Here is a 16,932-nt window from a genome sequence, read left to right on the forward strand (position 1 = left end):
GCTTAGTTCTTTGCCTACTATAATGAACAGATCAGAAGGCTGAGTTATAAAGCTGTGCAGGGTGTGAAGGAAGGGGCAGTGGAGTAGAAGCCAGGTGACAAATAATGCGAATCGATCTGCGTGGCTTTATAAGGCATCCCTGGCTGGCTGCAGGGCAGGTTTTGAAACAGCTGTCTGGGACAGGAAGGCAGGTGTCAAAGACAAAGCCTTCATTGCCATTAACAACCCCTCATGGAGTTCTGCACCAATGGCAAAGACCAGAGGGGCAGGAATATGAGGCTGAATGATGGAAGATACTTTTATTATTCTCAACTTAAAAGATACTTTTCTCCTTTACCCAAGTGTTCATTGCTTCTGAAGTGGCTTTGTCTTCGTCTCTAGGACTATCTTTTAAGACAAAGTCACAAAAGGGAAAGGTGGAAAAAAAGCCATGTGGTGACTCCAAATTTCACATGGCCACCCACCCAGGACTTGCCTGGTTCTGTGGAGAGACCTTTTGCTAAAAACCTGTGCTTGTTATTCAACTACCCCCAAATGCACCCTTACCTCTGCCTCTGAAAAACTGTCTCATCAGCTACCATTGTCTCCTCAGGTTGAGAGTGAGGCCCTTGGAATAATTTTCACTTTTCCTTGGCACCCTGTAGTATATGTGCAGTAAATATCTCTCAAAGGAACAGAATGTAGCGCTCTGAAATGGTGACCTAATGTAGTCCATCCCCCTGAGATCCTATCCCCAGTGACCCCATTACTCTCTTCTCCCTCAGCACTCACACAGTTTGCATTTGATTTCCGTAATGTCTCAATCAGCTTGAGAATGGAATGGTCTGGGTATCTGGTTTGTCTAGACTGAGGGTTGTCCTGGCCTGCAGTGAAACTTCTGGGCAAGGACACTGCTGTCTGAGCTGTGCGGCCCGCAGGCCAGCTGGATTCTCTTTCAGGTGTGCACAGTTGTATTGATTGATCTCTCAATTACGTGTTTTTAGAAATACAGCATTTTACCAACCACTGGTCATCAATCTAGGAACCAGCCCATCAACCACAGTGTCAACACACTGTGCACAAGGCCTGATAAAAATACAAAGTTAAAATTCTCTCAATGGCTTTTGCTGAGAAAAATCAACCTTAGAGGGAAATGAAATCTTACTGCAGAACTCTACATAGGTCAAGTACAGAATACTTCTGAAGAGTGAGAATTTGGGGGGAAAATGAAAATCTCATTAGAAGTAAAATAACTTATAGGTAGACTGGAAAAACACTGGCTTGATTTGGTAGATAATGCTAAAAATGTAAATCTCGGGTTATTTCTAATCTCTTACATTAGCCAGCAGAATAACCTGTCTTGAAATGAGCTTCAACAACCCTCAACGGAATCTCATTCTTCATCGATGTGAAAACACAGAATGAGAAGGCTTCAGAACTCTCTGGGAAATGATAAGCAAATGGATTCAGTACCACTTGCTTAAACTAACATATACACCCAGATAACAGAAATTGAATTATATTTTTCCAAGGGAAGCTGCAGAGTTCTTTGACAGTAGTAATAGAGCACTTCTGTTTAAAGAATGTTGACTAGTTGCCAGGTACATCCCTGACTCTTTCACATGCATTACTTCATTCGGCCTCAAAATAATGTTAATAACATTGGGAGGTAAAAACGCTCACCCTGCTTCACAGATGAGGAAATGGAGGTTGTCAGGGGTTAGACTAAATGCCCGTCCTAGGGCCTGAATGTAATACAACCATTTCTGTCCAATCTCCAGGCTTCTTTCTTAGCACCACAATACACTGTCTCTCTAATACTCAACTTACACATCATTAGAGCTCATAAAGGACTCTCTTGCGTTACCATTCTCAAATTATCAGCATCAACCCAGATGATCCATCTGACTTCAAAGTTAGTTAAATCCCACATTGACAAGGGCCACCATTGCATGGTCACCACATATTTTTAATACTTTCCACCACGTGTAGTTTCTTTTATTCCAGCTCATTTGCTCAGGGGCCTCATTAAGACCTGCAGTGTAGCAAACCCAACAGTTTCTTTCTATCCATCAGCCCCTCCCATGATCACTTATCCTTTTACTCAATCATTTGTAATTTCTTGAATCCTTGGCTTGTTCTCTCTTGCTCATCTGGCATACTCCAACATTAGATGAACCCAACTATCCATATCGACTCTGCCTGCAGCTGAGCAGCTGAGCAAAGCTGGAGAATATCCTCAAAGCTGGCAGAGCATTGTCACCACAAATCCTTGCCCAGCAAGGACAAATGGGACCTAGCACTGCCTGTGCATCCTAGTACAGCTCCCCAGTAATTTCACGCTCATTTCCATGCAACGGCTATTTCACTCTTTCTTGCATCTGCTTTCCCCTCTCTCTTACTATCCCACTTACCTCCAACTGATAGTTTTGCCCTCTGCTTTGGAGAAAATAGAAGGTGTCACTCGGTAGCCCTCTTGCTTTCTCATAGCCAGGTTCACAAACACATCTGTGTTTCTCTTATCAGATGAAGCACCCTACCACCACGTGCTTTAAATCACACCCTTTTCACCTTTGTTGTAACTTTTCTCTCTTAGTTATCACCTTTCTCCTACATTATCTGTTGTTCTCATTCAATAAGATTAATCTCATTAGCATATACTTATATATCAGAATGTAAGAGGCCGGGGTCTTGTCTTATTCCCAGTTGCATCTCTAGTGGATAAAGTCGGGCTACGTAAAGGGCAGTGTCCAGCACATCAGCATAAGTTAAAAGAATATTACAAATGCAGAATTTGTGTTTCCCCCCAGACTTAGTGAACTAACAAGATGCACACGGGTATGCACTTGGGTAGTGTGTGTGTGCATAAAAGTTCAGAAAGTCCTAGCGCCCAGTGGTTCCCAAGTGTTTCCACACTGAAGCCAAGAAATAGAAAGCAAACAAAAACTCTCGGCCAGCATTCTTAGAAGTGTTTTCATCTAGGACCATGCTCTCTTCTCACTCCTCAGCCGCCTCTCCCTCAGGCCCCCACCCCTCCCTGAAGCTGTGGCCCTCTGCTCTCTTGACTATTCTCTCATGGTGACGGGAGTACAATAGTCCCTTCACTCATTCTTCAGCTGCTTGTCCTGAGACAGTTCATTCTCCAAAAGAAGTCCAGCACATTCTTGTGTGTGTGAAAAGTGGAATTTAACATGTGGCATGCCTGTCTTTCAACCTGGTCAGGTATTCTCCATTACACCTGGGAAATGAAGACCTTTGACCATGGAGATGCACGCCTCCCAAGCCTCCTGCAACCCACCCGTTTTCCCATACACCTCGCTTGGGCCACTCTGGCTTGCATTCTGTTCCTTACCAGAGTCCACCTTTGTCCCAGAGACTGCACCTCTGCCCTGTCCTCTCTCTGAAATGCTCTATAACCAACCCAAATGTACCTAGCACACTCAGTTTTCAGTCCTCAATTAATTGCCACTTCCGGAGACAAGAAAGCCTGTCTCTTGACTGTGTGTCTGAGTAGGGCTTCCCACACCATCCCCTGCATGTGACTGGCCATGCTGGTGCTTGCCCAGCTCAGTTTGTAGTAGTATATGGGGACTCTGAAGCTTCATTGATTGCATGGGGCTCCCACAAATCTCAAAGTACCATGCTCAGCATCTTATCCCGAGGGCCCAGTAGCATGTCTTGCACAGAGTAGGTGCTTAATAAAAATTTGTTAAATAGATGAATGAACGAATGTCTGCTTTTGATTGTATTCATGAAGGTGATACGGTATTTTTTTAATGTTCTTAGTATTCTGTCATGTACTTGCGATCAAAAAAATCTTGAAGGCAGGCCCTATCTTACGATGGTTTGGGTCAGTTTTCATTTTGGCGTTGCCTGTGTCTCGTTGGGAAACTAATGAATTTATTTCCCAGCACATCCAGGGAATTTTCAGAGTGACTTGAGCTGTGAGAGGAAGCCAGCTCAGTCATTCATTGTCTTCAGAGTGTTCCTTTGCTCATTTGCCTACCTTGTCCTTTCATAAGGAGGCTCAGCTACCCTAGGCGTTAGCTTCTGTTACCATGGTAAGGATTCTCCTCTTCTCACCTCCCATAGCCATGTAGTTTAACACCTCTTTTGTGGCTGAAAGCAGTTTCCACCTCTTTGTGGAGCCATCCTTCCACATAAATCACTCCCTTCACTCTCCTGCACCGTATCAGATGCTCTGTTCCTAACTGCCGTCAGCCTGGCTGCCTCACATGGGTGGTGAGGTGTGTGAAGTTGCTGTCTGCATTCAGGTGGAGGCCTTGCTGCGCCGTGGGGGCCGGAGGTGGCCCCTACCTGCTTCAGGACACCATGAGCACTGTCCTGATGGACTCATATATCATCGGTCATGGCTGAAACTACAGCACATCCTCCTCCTGCAGATGATTTTCTGCTTCAAGTGACATCGTTTTCAGGGTAACCCGCACCATTTTTGTTTGGCTTTAGATACTCTACTTTTCCCAGGGCCCTCATTCTGCGTGTACTTGATACCTTTCTTCTTTTCTCTAGATAACACCCCACCCCTTCCTACACTCAAACACAGACGTGTATATACACGCACACACCAGCACCCTTGCTTGCATTACTGTGACTTTCCATTGCAGCGGCTGTTAGTGCGGCGCCGCCTTCCACTAAGGAACAAGGCGCAGGCGCCCTGCGCTCCGCAGCTTTCACAGTGTATTGGCTGCTGAAATATTTCCATCCTGGGCCCTCTCTGAGCCGCTCCAATTCTTCCCACACTTCAGCGGAGACCCTCAGGTCTGTTCCCTACCCACACCTTATCGGTAAATGTTAGCTGTAGCAGAGTTATTACCCTTGTTGAATTTTCGACAGTGTGAATCATAAAGTTTTCTCTTAGATAATTTAGCGTCATTGATAATGCTCTGGAGTTGGCTGTGTTTGTAACTCAGGAATCACGGTGGAGTCAAAACTTCCCAGGAGAACAGCTTTGCACAATTTAAAATACTATGGGAATTGATCTAAAAATGTTTTATTTTAGCTTGTCTCTTCTCCTTTTCTTTAAAAAATCCATTTATTACTGGTTTTTGAATCTAAAGCAAGATCTCCCTCCCACTTTTCAAACAGGCATTTTTAACACATTTTGATATATGTAAGGTTCTTAACTATATTTTAATTACCTTTCAGTTTATGAAAAAAAGGTACATTACAAAACAAAAGCTAAACAAAAACAAAAACCTAACACTATGGGCAAATTTAGAAAGAAAATTAAAAAACTGCATTTTTGGGTTTTAACATGCCACCACAGCTCCTTTCTCAGCATTTCTTAAGTGGGGGGCTCTCCAGGGGTCGTTTTAAAGGCAGAGGGCATGGTGGGCAGAGACAAGGTTCTCAGGATTCCCAGGGGAAATGAGACTTTTAAAAAATGTATATTTTATTGATTATGCCATTACAGTTGTTCTATTCCCCCCTTCATTCCCCTCCACCCTGCACACCCCTCCCCTACCATTCCCCCCCTTTAGTTTATGACCATGTGTCTCAGGTTCTTTAGATTCTATATTTCCCCTGCTATTCTTGCCCTCCCTCCTGTCTATTTTCTACCTACCGTCTATGCTACTTATTTTCTGTACCTACTCCCCCCTTCTCCTTCTCCCACTCTCCTATTGCTAACCCTCCATGTGATCTTCATTTCTATGGTTCTGCTCCTGATCTAGCTGTCCTCTTAGTTTGCTTTTGTTTTAGGTGTGGTTGTTAATAACTGAGTTTGCTGTCCTTTCACTGTTCATCTTTTTTATCTTCTTTTTCTTAGGTAAGTCCCTTTAACATTTCATGTAATAAGGGCTTGGTGATGAGGAACTCCTTGAATTTGATCTTATCTGAGAAGCACTTTATCTGTCCTTCCACTCTAAATGAAATCTTTGCTGGATAGAGCAATCTTGGATGTAGGTCTTTGGTTTTCATGACTTGGAATACTTCTTTCCAGCCCCTTCTTGCCTGTAAGGTCTCTTTTGAGAAATCAGCTGACAGTCTGATGGGAACTCCTTTGTAGGTGACAGTCCCCTTATCTCTTGCTGCTTCTAGGATTCTCTCCTTCATTTTAATCTTGGCTAATGTAATTATGATGTGCCTTGGTGTGTTCCTCCTTGGGTCCAACTTCTTTGGGACTCTCTGAGCTTCATGGATTTCCTGGAAGTCTATTTTTTTTTTTTTGCCAGATTGGGGAAGTTCTTTTTTATTATTTGTTCAAATAAGTTTTCCACTTGTGGCTGTTCCTCTTGCTTTTCTGGTACCCCTATATAATTCGGATGTTGGAACGTTTAAAGATGTCCTGACAGTTCCTAAGCCTCTCATTTTTTTTGAATCCTTGTTTCTTCATCCTTTTCTGTTTGGTCATTTTTTCCTCCTTCTGGTCCACTCCTTTGATTTGAGTCCCAGTTTTCTTTCCATTATTATTGGTTTCCTGTGCATTTCCCTTCATTTCAATTAGTTTAGCCTTCATATGTTCCTCTAATTTGTGACTAAAATCAACCAGTTCTGTGAGGATCCTGATTACCAGTGTTTTGAACTGTGCATCCGAAAGTTTAGCTATTTCTTCATCGCTTAGATTTATTGGCTCTGGGGCTCTGAGTTGTTTTTGAGCCATGTTTTGATATGTTTGCACCTGTTATGCATGAGGAGTGGAGCCTTAGGTGTTCACCAGGGCGGGGCCACCCAGGTTGCTGGTTTGTGTTGCTGTATGTGGGGGCGGGGTCAGAGAGGGACAATAGCGGTCCCCTCTGCTGCTTCCCACCGCTGGGGCCTGTGTGGTCCATCTCACTGCTTGCTCCTTCACCGGTTTATCTGTGCGCAAATGTGTGACCACGGTCAGCCCTCAGTGGGTCTGCCAGCTACTTCACACCCGGGATCCGCCCACGGCTGCTGGCGCACCTTGGTCTCATGCCTGGGTCAGTCTGGTGGATCTTTCCTGCCCCCCCCCCTCTGCTGGCTCTGCCCCTCTTACTGGTTTGGCTGAAGGGTTCTTTGTTGTCAGACTTCAGTATAGTTCAATTTTCTGTGGTTTGGCTGCGTTTTTGTTGCTAAAACTTTGTTGTTTTTAAACTTGGTTGTGCTAGTAGGTACAGTGCTTCCACCTACGCCTCCATCTTGGTGGACCTCTCAAAAATGTTACTTTTAAAAATTCTAATACATAAAATCATAAAACTAGGTACAATGCCTTAACCATATACCCTTATAGACACTAAAATCTAAAATTAAAAATCACACACATGTATAACCACTAAAGTTAGAACCTGCAGCATCAATGAATGAAACAGGTGGTGTCTTATTAAAATGAATGTCTCAGTGGCAATGTGAACATGGTGAGAGCGTCACTGTTCACCTCACGTGTTCCAAATGACGCCAAGCATCCCTGCCAAGCTGGTTCAGCCCAACCTCAGGAACCTTCGACACTAGAGTGGAGGCCAGCAGCATTCGGCTTTTATTTATTTTTTATATTTTTATATTACAAATTATATTTTATTTTTATTTTTTATATTACAATTTATTAATTATTGTATTGCTTCTTTGGATTACAACTATAAACCTACTTGTGCCCACCCTAGTATATACAATGGAATATTACTCAGTCGTGAAAAATAACAAAATCTTACCATTTGTGGCAAAATGGATAGGCCTAAAGAGTATTATGCTAAGTGAAATGTCAAATAAAGACAAATACCATATGATTTTACCTATATGTAGAATCTTAAAAACAGAATAAATGAACAAACAAAACAGAGACAAACTCATAGAGTACTCATTGATGGTTGTCAGATGAGAGGGGTTAGGGGGATAAATGAAACAGAGGAAGGAATTAAGATGTACAAATTCCCAGTTATGTGGGTTCCTCTGATGCCAGAATAAAAACATTGCCTATATCTTTTAATAATTATTAATCTGTGTTTATTGTCTACTACATGCAAGGTAAACTGTGGCAGTTGCTGATGATACAAAATGGAGCCACTGACAAGGTTCTTATCCATACACTATTTGCAGTCTAACAGATAACTGTGTAAATAATTAAATCCAGTCTTGTAAATTCTGTGACGTCCAGGATCTTTGATATTAACATTAGATTACAAAGAGATGTAGAGGTTTAGAATGATGAGTCTGTATTCGAGATTAATGGCTATTTACCAATATGTGCTTGTTAAACAGACAGTGAGGAATGCAACATATTTTACATATTATTCCAACAGCAAGGTAGAAATCCCTAGTTATTGGCATTTTCTACTTCAGGTTAGTGGCTCAAAATGTCAGCTGTCAGTTCTTTGAACACTAACACCTGTAATGGTACCCATATAGGAAAGGCTGTTCGTGAGTCCGATTTAAGAGGCTTGTTCTCCAGCTACCCAAGTGATCTAAATGTCTTTGCAGCTAGCTCTCTGTGTGTGTAAGTGAGATATGGCTTTTATTTTGAGTTAGACATGATTTTCAGGTGAACATTGTATTGCATCAGATTTAAGGTTGTAAAAATGTCAACGTCTGGCGTGCAGCTCACAGAGGGGCATCTTCTGACCACTCTGTCTGCTCTATGCTCCCCGGCCCCACAGCACACTTCATGCATTAGTCTGTTTTTTCCCCACTATTCGTTTTCTGGGACTAATATGCTTATTTACTCATACACTTTCATTGTCTCACTGGACATAGTTAGAGGGGCAGGACCTCGCCCTTTTCCAGAATGCTCACCTCCTAGAATGCGGTCTAGTGCACATTAGACATCGATTGAATATCTGTTGTGTCTATCATGGCACTTTTAAATTCTGTGTTTTCAGAGGCAAAATGTAAAAATGAAAAGAAAAATAACAAGTACAAACACAAAATTAAAGCTGGCCAATTTGCAGGAAGGTTTTATTATTTTGGTTACATTCCCACCTGTCCCTGTCTAGGGGCCACTAGTGATTCTCACACGAGAGACTCAGACCAGCAGCACTGACCTCAGCTGGGAATTTGTTAGACCTACAAACTGGCAGCCCACCCCCAACCCACCAGACAAGAAGCCCTTGGAGGTCGGGCTTAGTGATCTGTATTTTAGGAAGCATTTTAGGTGATTCTGTTGCACAATGAAGTTTGAAAAACACCACTCAAGGCATGGATTTCCCCTAACTCAACCTCCTCCTCTGAACCCAAACAAATTGGCCCTGAATTTCCACCCCCCACCCCCCGTCCAGTTCCATATTCAGAGGCATTGGAAATGGTGCTTTGCCTGTCAGATCCTTTTTCTCTGATGTTTTTCGGGCATATCCTTGCTTTCTCTGATTCTTTTTTTCCATCAGCTCTCCTCACATAAGGCTAGCAGTGGCTTAGGCATATACAAAATCACTTTCAAATATCCATTTTGTTCTCCTAAGCTATTTTATCTCTTATGAGAAAATCAAATTAGTAGCATAAATGTGAGGGAAACTGATGGAATAAAGCAAGCTTACTCTGGCTGGCCTTGTTACATAGATTCTCAAGCCCCAAGCACTTTTTACAAATTTGTTTCAATTACAGTTGACCTGCATTATTATACTAGTTTCAGGTGTACAGCACAGTGGTTAGACATTTGTATGACTTATGAAGTGATCCCCCCAGTAACTTTAGTGCCCCTGACACTATACATGGTTATTCCAACACTATTGACTGTATTTCTTGTGCCATACTTTTACATCCCTGTGACTACTCTGTAACTACCAGTCTGTACTTTTCAATCCCTTCCCCCTTTCCACCCAGCCCCCAACCTCCTCCTCTGTGGAACCCACCAGTCTGTTCTCTTTATCTGTGAGCCCTTTTCTGTTGTTTGTGGTTTAAACCATGCCCCCACTCCATCTGTAGAAAAATCATCTTTCATAAAACCAGCCCCTGGTGCCAGAAAAGGTTGGGGACCACTGAGTCTATGGGGAGCTCTGTGGGGAGCTCTAGGTCTATGTACACTGTCACAAATAGTAATATTTCATTGTTTTTTATGGCTGAGAAATATTCCATTGTATAATGTACCCCCTCTTTTTTATCTAATCATCTATCCATGGACACTTGGCTGCTTCCATACCTTGACTATTGTAAATAAAGCTTCAATAAACATAGAGTGCATATAGATTTTTGAATTAGTATTTTGGATTTCTTTGGATAAATACTCAGAAGTGGGATTGCTGGGTTGCATTGTAGTAATATTTTTAATTTTTTGAGGGAACTTCATACTGTTTTCCATGGTGGCTGCATAAATTTATAATCTCACAAACAGTTCATGAGAGCTTCCTTTTCTCCACATCCTTGCCAATGCTTGTTGTTTGTTGATTTATTGATAATAGCCATTGTGGCAGGTGTGAGTTCATGTCTTATTGTGGTTTTAATTTGCATTTCTCTGATGATTAGTGATGTTAAACATTTTTTCACATGTCTGTTGGCCATCTGTGTCCTGTTTGGCAGTGTCTATTCAGGTTCTCTGTTCATTCTTTAATCAGATTGTCTTTTTTTGGTGTTAAGTTGTATGAGTTCCTTATATATTGTAGATACTAATCCATTATGCAATATATTATTGGCAGATATCTTCTTCCACTCAGTAGGTTGTTTCTTTTATTGATGTTTTTTCTTGTTGGGTAAAAACTTTTTAGTTTGATTTAGTTCCATTTGTTTATTCTTTCTTTTGTTTCCCTTGCCTAAGTAGAGATATCCAAAAAATATTACTAAGAGCAATGTCAGAGAGTTTATTACCTAACTTTTTTTGTAGCAGTTCTATGGTCTTGTGTCTCACACTTAAGATTTTAACCCATTTTGAGTTTATTCTTATATGTGGTATACAAAAGTGGTCTACATTCATTTTTTGCATGTATTTGTCCAATTTTCCGAACATCATTTATTGAAGAGACTGCTTTTACCCCATTGTATATTCTTGCCTCTTTTGTCATAGATTAATTAAGCATATAGGTACGAGTTTATTTCTGGGCTTTCTATTTCATTCCATTGATCTATTTGTCTGTTTTTATGCCAGTACTATGTTGTTTTGATTGCTATAGCTTTGTAGTATAGTTTTGTATCAAATAGCATGATACCTCCAACATAGCTCTTCTTTTTCAAGATTTCTTTGGCTATTCTGGGCCTTTTGTGGTCCACATAAGCACTTTCTTTTTGAAGAGACTATCATAGCCCTCAAGTATAGAAACTCTAGTGCCAACCTGCCTAAGTTTTAACTCCCTGCTCTGATAGAATTAGCTGTGGAATTTAGAAGTCCTGAACCTCTCTGTGTTTCAGTTTCTCATTTGTAAAATGTGCGTAGATCAAGTGATTTAATATAAGAAAAGTTTGTAAGTTGTGCCAGCCCCAGAATAAGCACTATATAATTTTAGACATTTCTTGTGATAGAGTTATAATGAGTTCTATTATCAAGGGCCAATAGTAAGGTTTAGCTCGGATTGTGAAAATTTTAAATACTTTAAAGAGTTCTCAAGAAATCAGAAAGTTTTCCTGCCCAGCATGGCTCAGTGGGTTGGGCATTGTCTCTCAAAGAGAAAGCTTGCTGGTTCAACTCCTGGTCAGGGCACATGCCTGGGTTGTGGGTCTGGTCCCCAGTTAGGGCACATATGTGAGGAAGCTGATCAGTGTTTTTCTCTTACACTGATGGTTCTCTCTCTCTCTCTTTCTCTCTCCCTTCCTCTCTCTCTAAAAATAAATAAATATATATTTTAAAAAATCAGGAAGTTGACATTAATGTTTCTCGACTTTCCTCTTAGATCCCTTTATTTAACATCAAAAATTCTCTTCCATGTGCTTGTTGTTAATAAAAGTCCAGGATATTGCCATGAACAGCAGGGAAGGAGCCCAATTTGGCAGAAACTTAAGCATATTTATTAAATCCTTCTCTGCCTTCTTCTTACTGCTATTCAGAGGACAGTAAAAAAGGCCCTATTGTGATGGAAGAAAGATAGAAGCATTAACACTATTCTTTCTTCTAAAGCACAGAAACATTATGAGGAAAATAACTGTCTTCAACCAGCATCCTCATTGTACCAAGTTTCTTTATCATCTGTTAGGCTCTAGGACTGCATGGACTCGGTGATTCAGCTCTGCTCCACTTGGGAAATGGCTTTTGTCCAGTCATTCCCCTCCACTTGCCCTTCATGTCCACTAATTAGGCCTAGGTCTGAGAGCCTCAAAATCGGGCCCTGGTCATCTAACCGGTGTAAGTCTAGCCCTACCCTAGGGGAACATAGGCTCTCCATGGGCTGTGTGGTTCAGCATGAGAGTATGTTCTGACCCTGGGAGTTGGATTTGGACTGACCTGTCTCAAGGTCAGCCCTTATTAGGCCCCCTGGTAATCTGAACCAGTTGCGAACACTGCCATCTGCAGCTATAGGTCTTACACAAGAAGAGGGCAGGTCTAAGGTAGTATATTTCAAGATCTCATATTTTCCAAAATGGGCCTGAGAAGCCTGATACTGAATTGTAATTCTAATTCTCCTTTCTGACTGCTTCCACTTTAGTAATTGTCCAGGAGAGAATTTTTCTTCACTCTCTTACTTTAACAGTCATTTGATAAAGCCTAGTAAAATATTAGCAGTGTACTGTCTAGATATTGAGAAATGGAATGAATGTAATACTGACTTACAAAGCCCTTTGCAAGTCAGGTATTTTCCAATTCATAGCTTTAAAAGAAATTGAAGGAGGAACTAATTGAATTGTCAGCTGTGTGATCATTAAAATAATTTTTGAAGCTATATTACTATGTGAATTTTGGCATATATTTTGGAAAAGGTTCAAAGAATTGAGTGACATTTCTATACAAGATTTTCATTTTCATATCCTTGCTAATGTGAACCAGGTTTTTCTTAAAGCAAAAATAGGAATAGAAATAGAATTGATCCTTAGCTCTATCTCATTATATTTATGGTATAATTTTAAAAGCCTCATATATCCTGCTAAGAGCTTTATTTCCAGTAAAAGCTTACTTGTTACATTTAATTATTACTTAACAACATGGACAATATATTTATGTTGTTTTATCAATATTATCCTTGTATTGATAACTCATTCTAAAAGAAAATATTATTACCCAGAGCTTTATGGTCACAGAACATAAAAGAGATTTAAATTTATATATAAATTTGATAGCTGATCAATAAAAGATTTTCAAACATAAAATATATCAGGATGAAGTGCTACGGAGGACATACAATGGAAACACAAGTTTATACTTAAAGAAGGAAGGATGTACATTATGTAACTGTTAAAGCAGAACTTGTTTATGAGTGTTGAAAAGAGATAATCAAGGCCCGGCTGGCTGGCTCAGCTGGTTGGAACGTTGTCCTTTGCACCAAAAGGTTGCAAGTTCCATCCCTGATCAGGGTGCAAATGGGAAGCAACAGATCAACATTTCTCTCTCACATCGGTGGGGTCTCTCTCACATCAATGTTTCTCTCTCTCCCTTTCTCTCTCTTTAGAAATCAATAAACATATCCTTGGATGAGGATATTAAATAAAAAGAAAATAGATAATATTGAGTATCAGATTGCTATGGTATTTAAATTTTATTGTGTGTGTGTGGTGTTTTCATTTTAAAATGTGAATATTTTCCAGAGACAAAAAACACACTCTTTGTAATTATAACTTAAATTTGTTTAATTATGTCAACTTAAAACTGTGCAAGGGATTACATAATTGAGAAAACGGAAGCCAGACGCTTTGTTTGCACGTCATTGCCTGTGTTCTAGTGGTTTGGGGACTGGAGACAGAACTGTGCACTCTGCCTCATCACCGCTCACTTCCAGGCGTGCAAATCCCTGGACTGTACAACTAGAACTGCCAGGAGTTATTTAAACAGAAATTTAGTCTGTAGGAAAATGCAGCTGCCATCAGGATAGGGGTGACCTTATCAATCATTTACGACTGAGAGTGAATTAATGAGTTTATCATTTTTTCTAAAAAAAAGATTTTTGAAAGTTTAAAGCAGGGAAGTTCCTTCTGGGCTTTTGTCTTCTTCATAAGAGAAGTGGCAAATTTTCCATAGAAGGAAAAATTTTGAGGAAAGTGAAACTAGCTTCCCAGGATTTGGAAAAAACAAAAAAACATGACTTCAATTTTTCTTTATACCAATGACACCACTGTTGAGGTGGGAGAGAGTCATTTAATGACACCTGAGTTTTTAGGACCTAATGATGAGTGCAGTTGGGGCCCCCAAAACCCATGTCACTGATGTTTCCTAGAAACAATTACACAATTAGTTCTGACTCCTGGTGTGCAGAGATACCTGTGGCCAAGTTAAAAGAAAAGCTTCATAGGAAAGTTTGAGTACGATTCTATTTCAGGTAAAAACAGATCAACACAAACTTCACATATGCACGTGTGGGTTTGTCAGGGGGCCAGGTGGAAGGAGAAATAACAGGCTGTTCCTGGAATAATGACCTTGGGGAGCCAGGAGTTGGGTGGGGATAGAATGAGTAGCTTGGCTTTTATGCATCTCTGTATTGTATTTGTTCACATGTTTAAACATGTTTATTTTACTTTTGTAGTTTGAAAAAATGGCAAATAAAGACAATTTAGAAGAGAAGAATTTCCTCCTATTACCATTCAAAAGCACCTAGTTATCGACCCCACCCCAACCTGATCCTCCCCCCCCCACACACACACACAAGGATAGGTGAAACTGTACCTAAAAGACCTCAGTAACTGGGAGCTGGCATTGTTTCCACTCCTCCTACCAACAGGGGAGAGCACTTCTCTGGGCTCAATGCATTCCCTTTTCAGTGAAAGCCGTGACTATGGTGCTCCAGGACCCTTCTGCTCCCTGGACCCCGCCAGGCTGGCTGCTTTGCCACAGGGAAGCAGCATAGCCAGCATGTGTGTGCTCTCTCTCTCCCACCGCCAGTGTCTTCACAGGCTGGCCATCTCTGCAGCCCTGTCTGAAGGATCTCTGCTGTCAGTCAAATGGGATCAGTGAAGTAAGGAATGACAGCATTTTTCCCATCACATCACCTGGGGCACTGGATTCACACTACTTGTCCTCAGAAGGCACACCTCCTACCCTCTGCTCGCACATTTGAGGGAAGCAGCAGGGCTTCAGTTGCCCTTTTGTGTTTACTCAGATATCCCAACTCAGTTTCCAACTACAGTGTTGATGACCAGGTGGGCGTGGCTTAAACTCAAGTCATGCCCTTCCTCACAGACCCACATTTATAAAGGGTTCCCTTCTTCATTTTCTCTTTACAGGTTCTAAGCCCCTGGGGATCATGGGCAACTTTTGTTCCTGACCAACAGGCATATGTATTAAACCTGGTAGCCAGCAGGTGATGCACACCAAAAAGCAAATTCCACTTGCCTCCAGGTGTTGTTATTAGTAGGTGAGAGGAATGCTGATAACTTAGGTGACATTGGCCATATTCTTTTCTCTCCGAACACAGAGGGAGGAGCGTGAGAAGGCAGAGAAACTGGCCATTTCTTCTTTTCTCTCCTGAAATTTTAAGAGGTGGCCATGGCTTCCTCCAAAACTGTTTGTATTCTAAGGTGAATTTTGCCCATCCATGTTATAAATTGTAGCTTGCCATCATTGGGCAGCATAGGAGTTCAGGGGATTATCAGCACCCAGATGTCTGGAGGTAAACATGTTCAATTTTTGACTAACAAGTTAGCTGTTTGCTTTGTGGATTATCTGTGACCTATTCGTAATACTGATCCACTTTTTCTCCCCATGCCTGTGGACCACTTCCCTGACAAAATGCTAAATGTGCTCAAGGAATATAAGTTTTGTATAAGCCTAGGGGAGAAATAAAATAGAAAGCAAATATAGAGCAAAGATATTTACAGGCTATGAATCAAATGCAAATGATTTTGTATTGTCGGTTCTTCAGGATGACTCAGATCACTCTTAACTTATATTTAGGAAGCTTCATCAATAATTAATTGTTTTCTTTCAGCACTAGGTTCTATTGTTTTATTTATCTTTTAAATACAATCACTATATTTATAATATAATCTTTTAATGCTCTCTTTCTCCCATCCCCCCTCTCCTTTCTTCCTCTCTGCTTGCCTCAATATTCCCCTTTCTTCTTCCCTTCCCCTTTTCCCCTCCACTGCACCCCACAGGTGTACCATAGATGACCGGGTCACCCGGGTGGCCTGGCTAAACCGCAGCACCATCCTCTACGCTGGGAGTGACAAGTGGTCCATAGACCCTCGTGTGATCATCTTGGTCAACACACCAACCCAGTACAGCATCATGATCCAAAACGTGGACGTGTATGACGAGGGCCCATATACCTGCTCTGTGCAGACAGACAACCACCCCAAAACGTCCAGGGTCCATCTCATCGTGCAAGGTGAGTTACAGCTGGATTTGCAGGTCAAGATTCCTGTCAACCACAGAGGGAAGCACAGTTTCAGTCTTTGCATCTGCTCTTGTATAGACACAAAAAGTGCTTTTCCTCTACAGAATCCACAGGTTGAGTTTAAGTGCCAGATTCCTTCTCACCTGCCGGGTTCTTGACTGAGTACTCAATATTTTCAAGGAGTTTCCCAATTTTATTTCTGATATTCCAGTTCTTACCAGTAACTTGTTTGATGCGTGTTGGTTGAGCTCTCTTCAGTTATTTACTACTCTGGGATTGGGGCTAGATATATTTAAAAAATAGACACAATATCCATACATGTAAACATAACTATAATAAGATATGATACTGTTCATGTAGAGATCTGTCTGTAAGTATCTCTTATAGGAAACGGTTAATATTGTTGACATGGAATCATGTGAACTGGGACTGCTTTTGCATATGTGACAAGCATGCATGTCCCAGAAGGGGTCATGAACCTGTTTCTTCAGGTCCTTCCTGGCATTGCTGCCACCCCAGTGCCTCTCCCAGCCCCACAGCGGAGGTGCAATCAGGAGAGATTAGTCAGAATCGTATTTCCAAGTGTATGTGGAAATGAATCTATGTAATTAAAAAGGGGGAATCGAATCCCTGACATTCTCTC

General features: G+C 41.3%; 1 protein-coding gene across 5 annotated transcripts in view; it reads left to right on the plus strand.

Annotated features, from left to right (window-relative positions):
* The window catches only part of OPCML (opioid binding protein/cell adhesion molecule like), a 548,902-nt gene that overhangs the window by 244,743 nt on the left and 287,227 nt on the right, over positions 1-16,932 (plus strand). For all 5 annotated transcript variants that reach the window (XM_037138275.2, XM_037138274.2, XM_037138271.2 and 2 more), the window contains one exon: positions 16,048-16,280. In XM_037138275.2, coding sequence (XP_036994170.1) covers positions 16,048-16,280 — 233 coding nt within the window. The remainder of the gene's footprint in view (positions 1-16,047; positions 16,281-16,932) is intronic.

Source organism: Artibeus jamaicensis, unplaced genomic scaffold (assembly GCF_021234435.1).
Source record: "Artibeus jamaicensis isolate MK-2021 breed Jamaican fruit bat unplaced genomic scaffold, CSHL_Jam_final scaffold_660, whole genome shotgun sequence".
Classification (NCBI taxonomy): domain Eukaryota; kingdom Metazoa; phylum Chordata; class Mammalia; order Chiroptera; family Phyllostomidae; genus Artibeus; species Artibeus jamaicensis.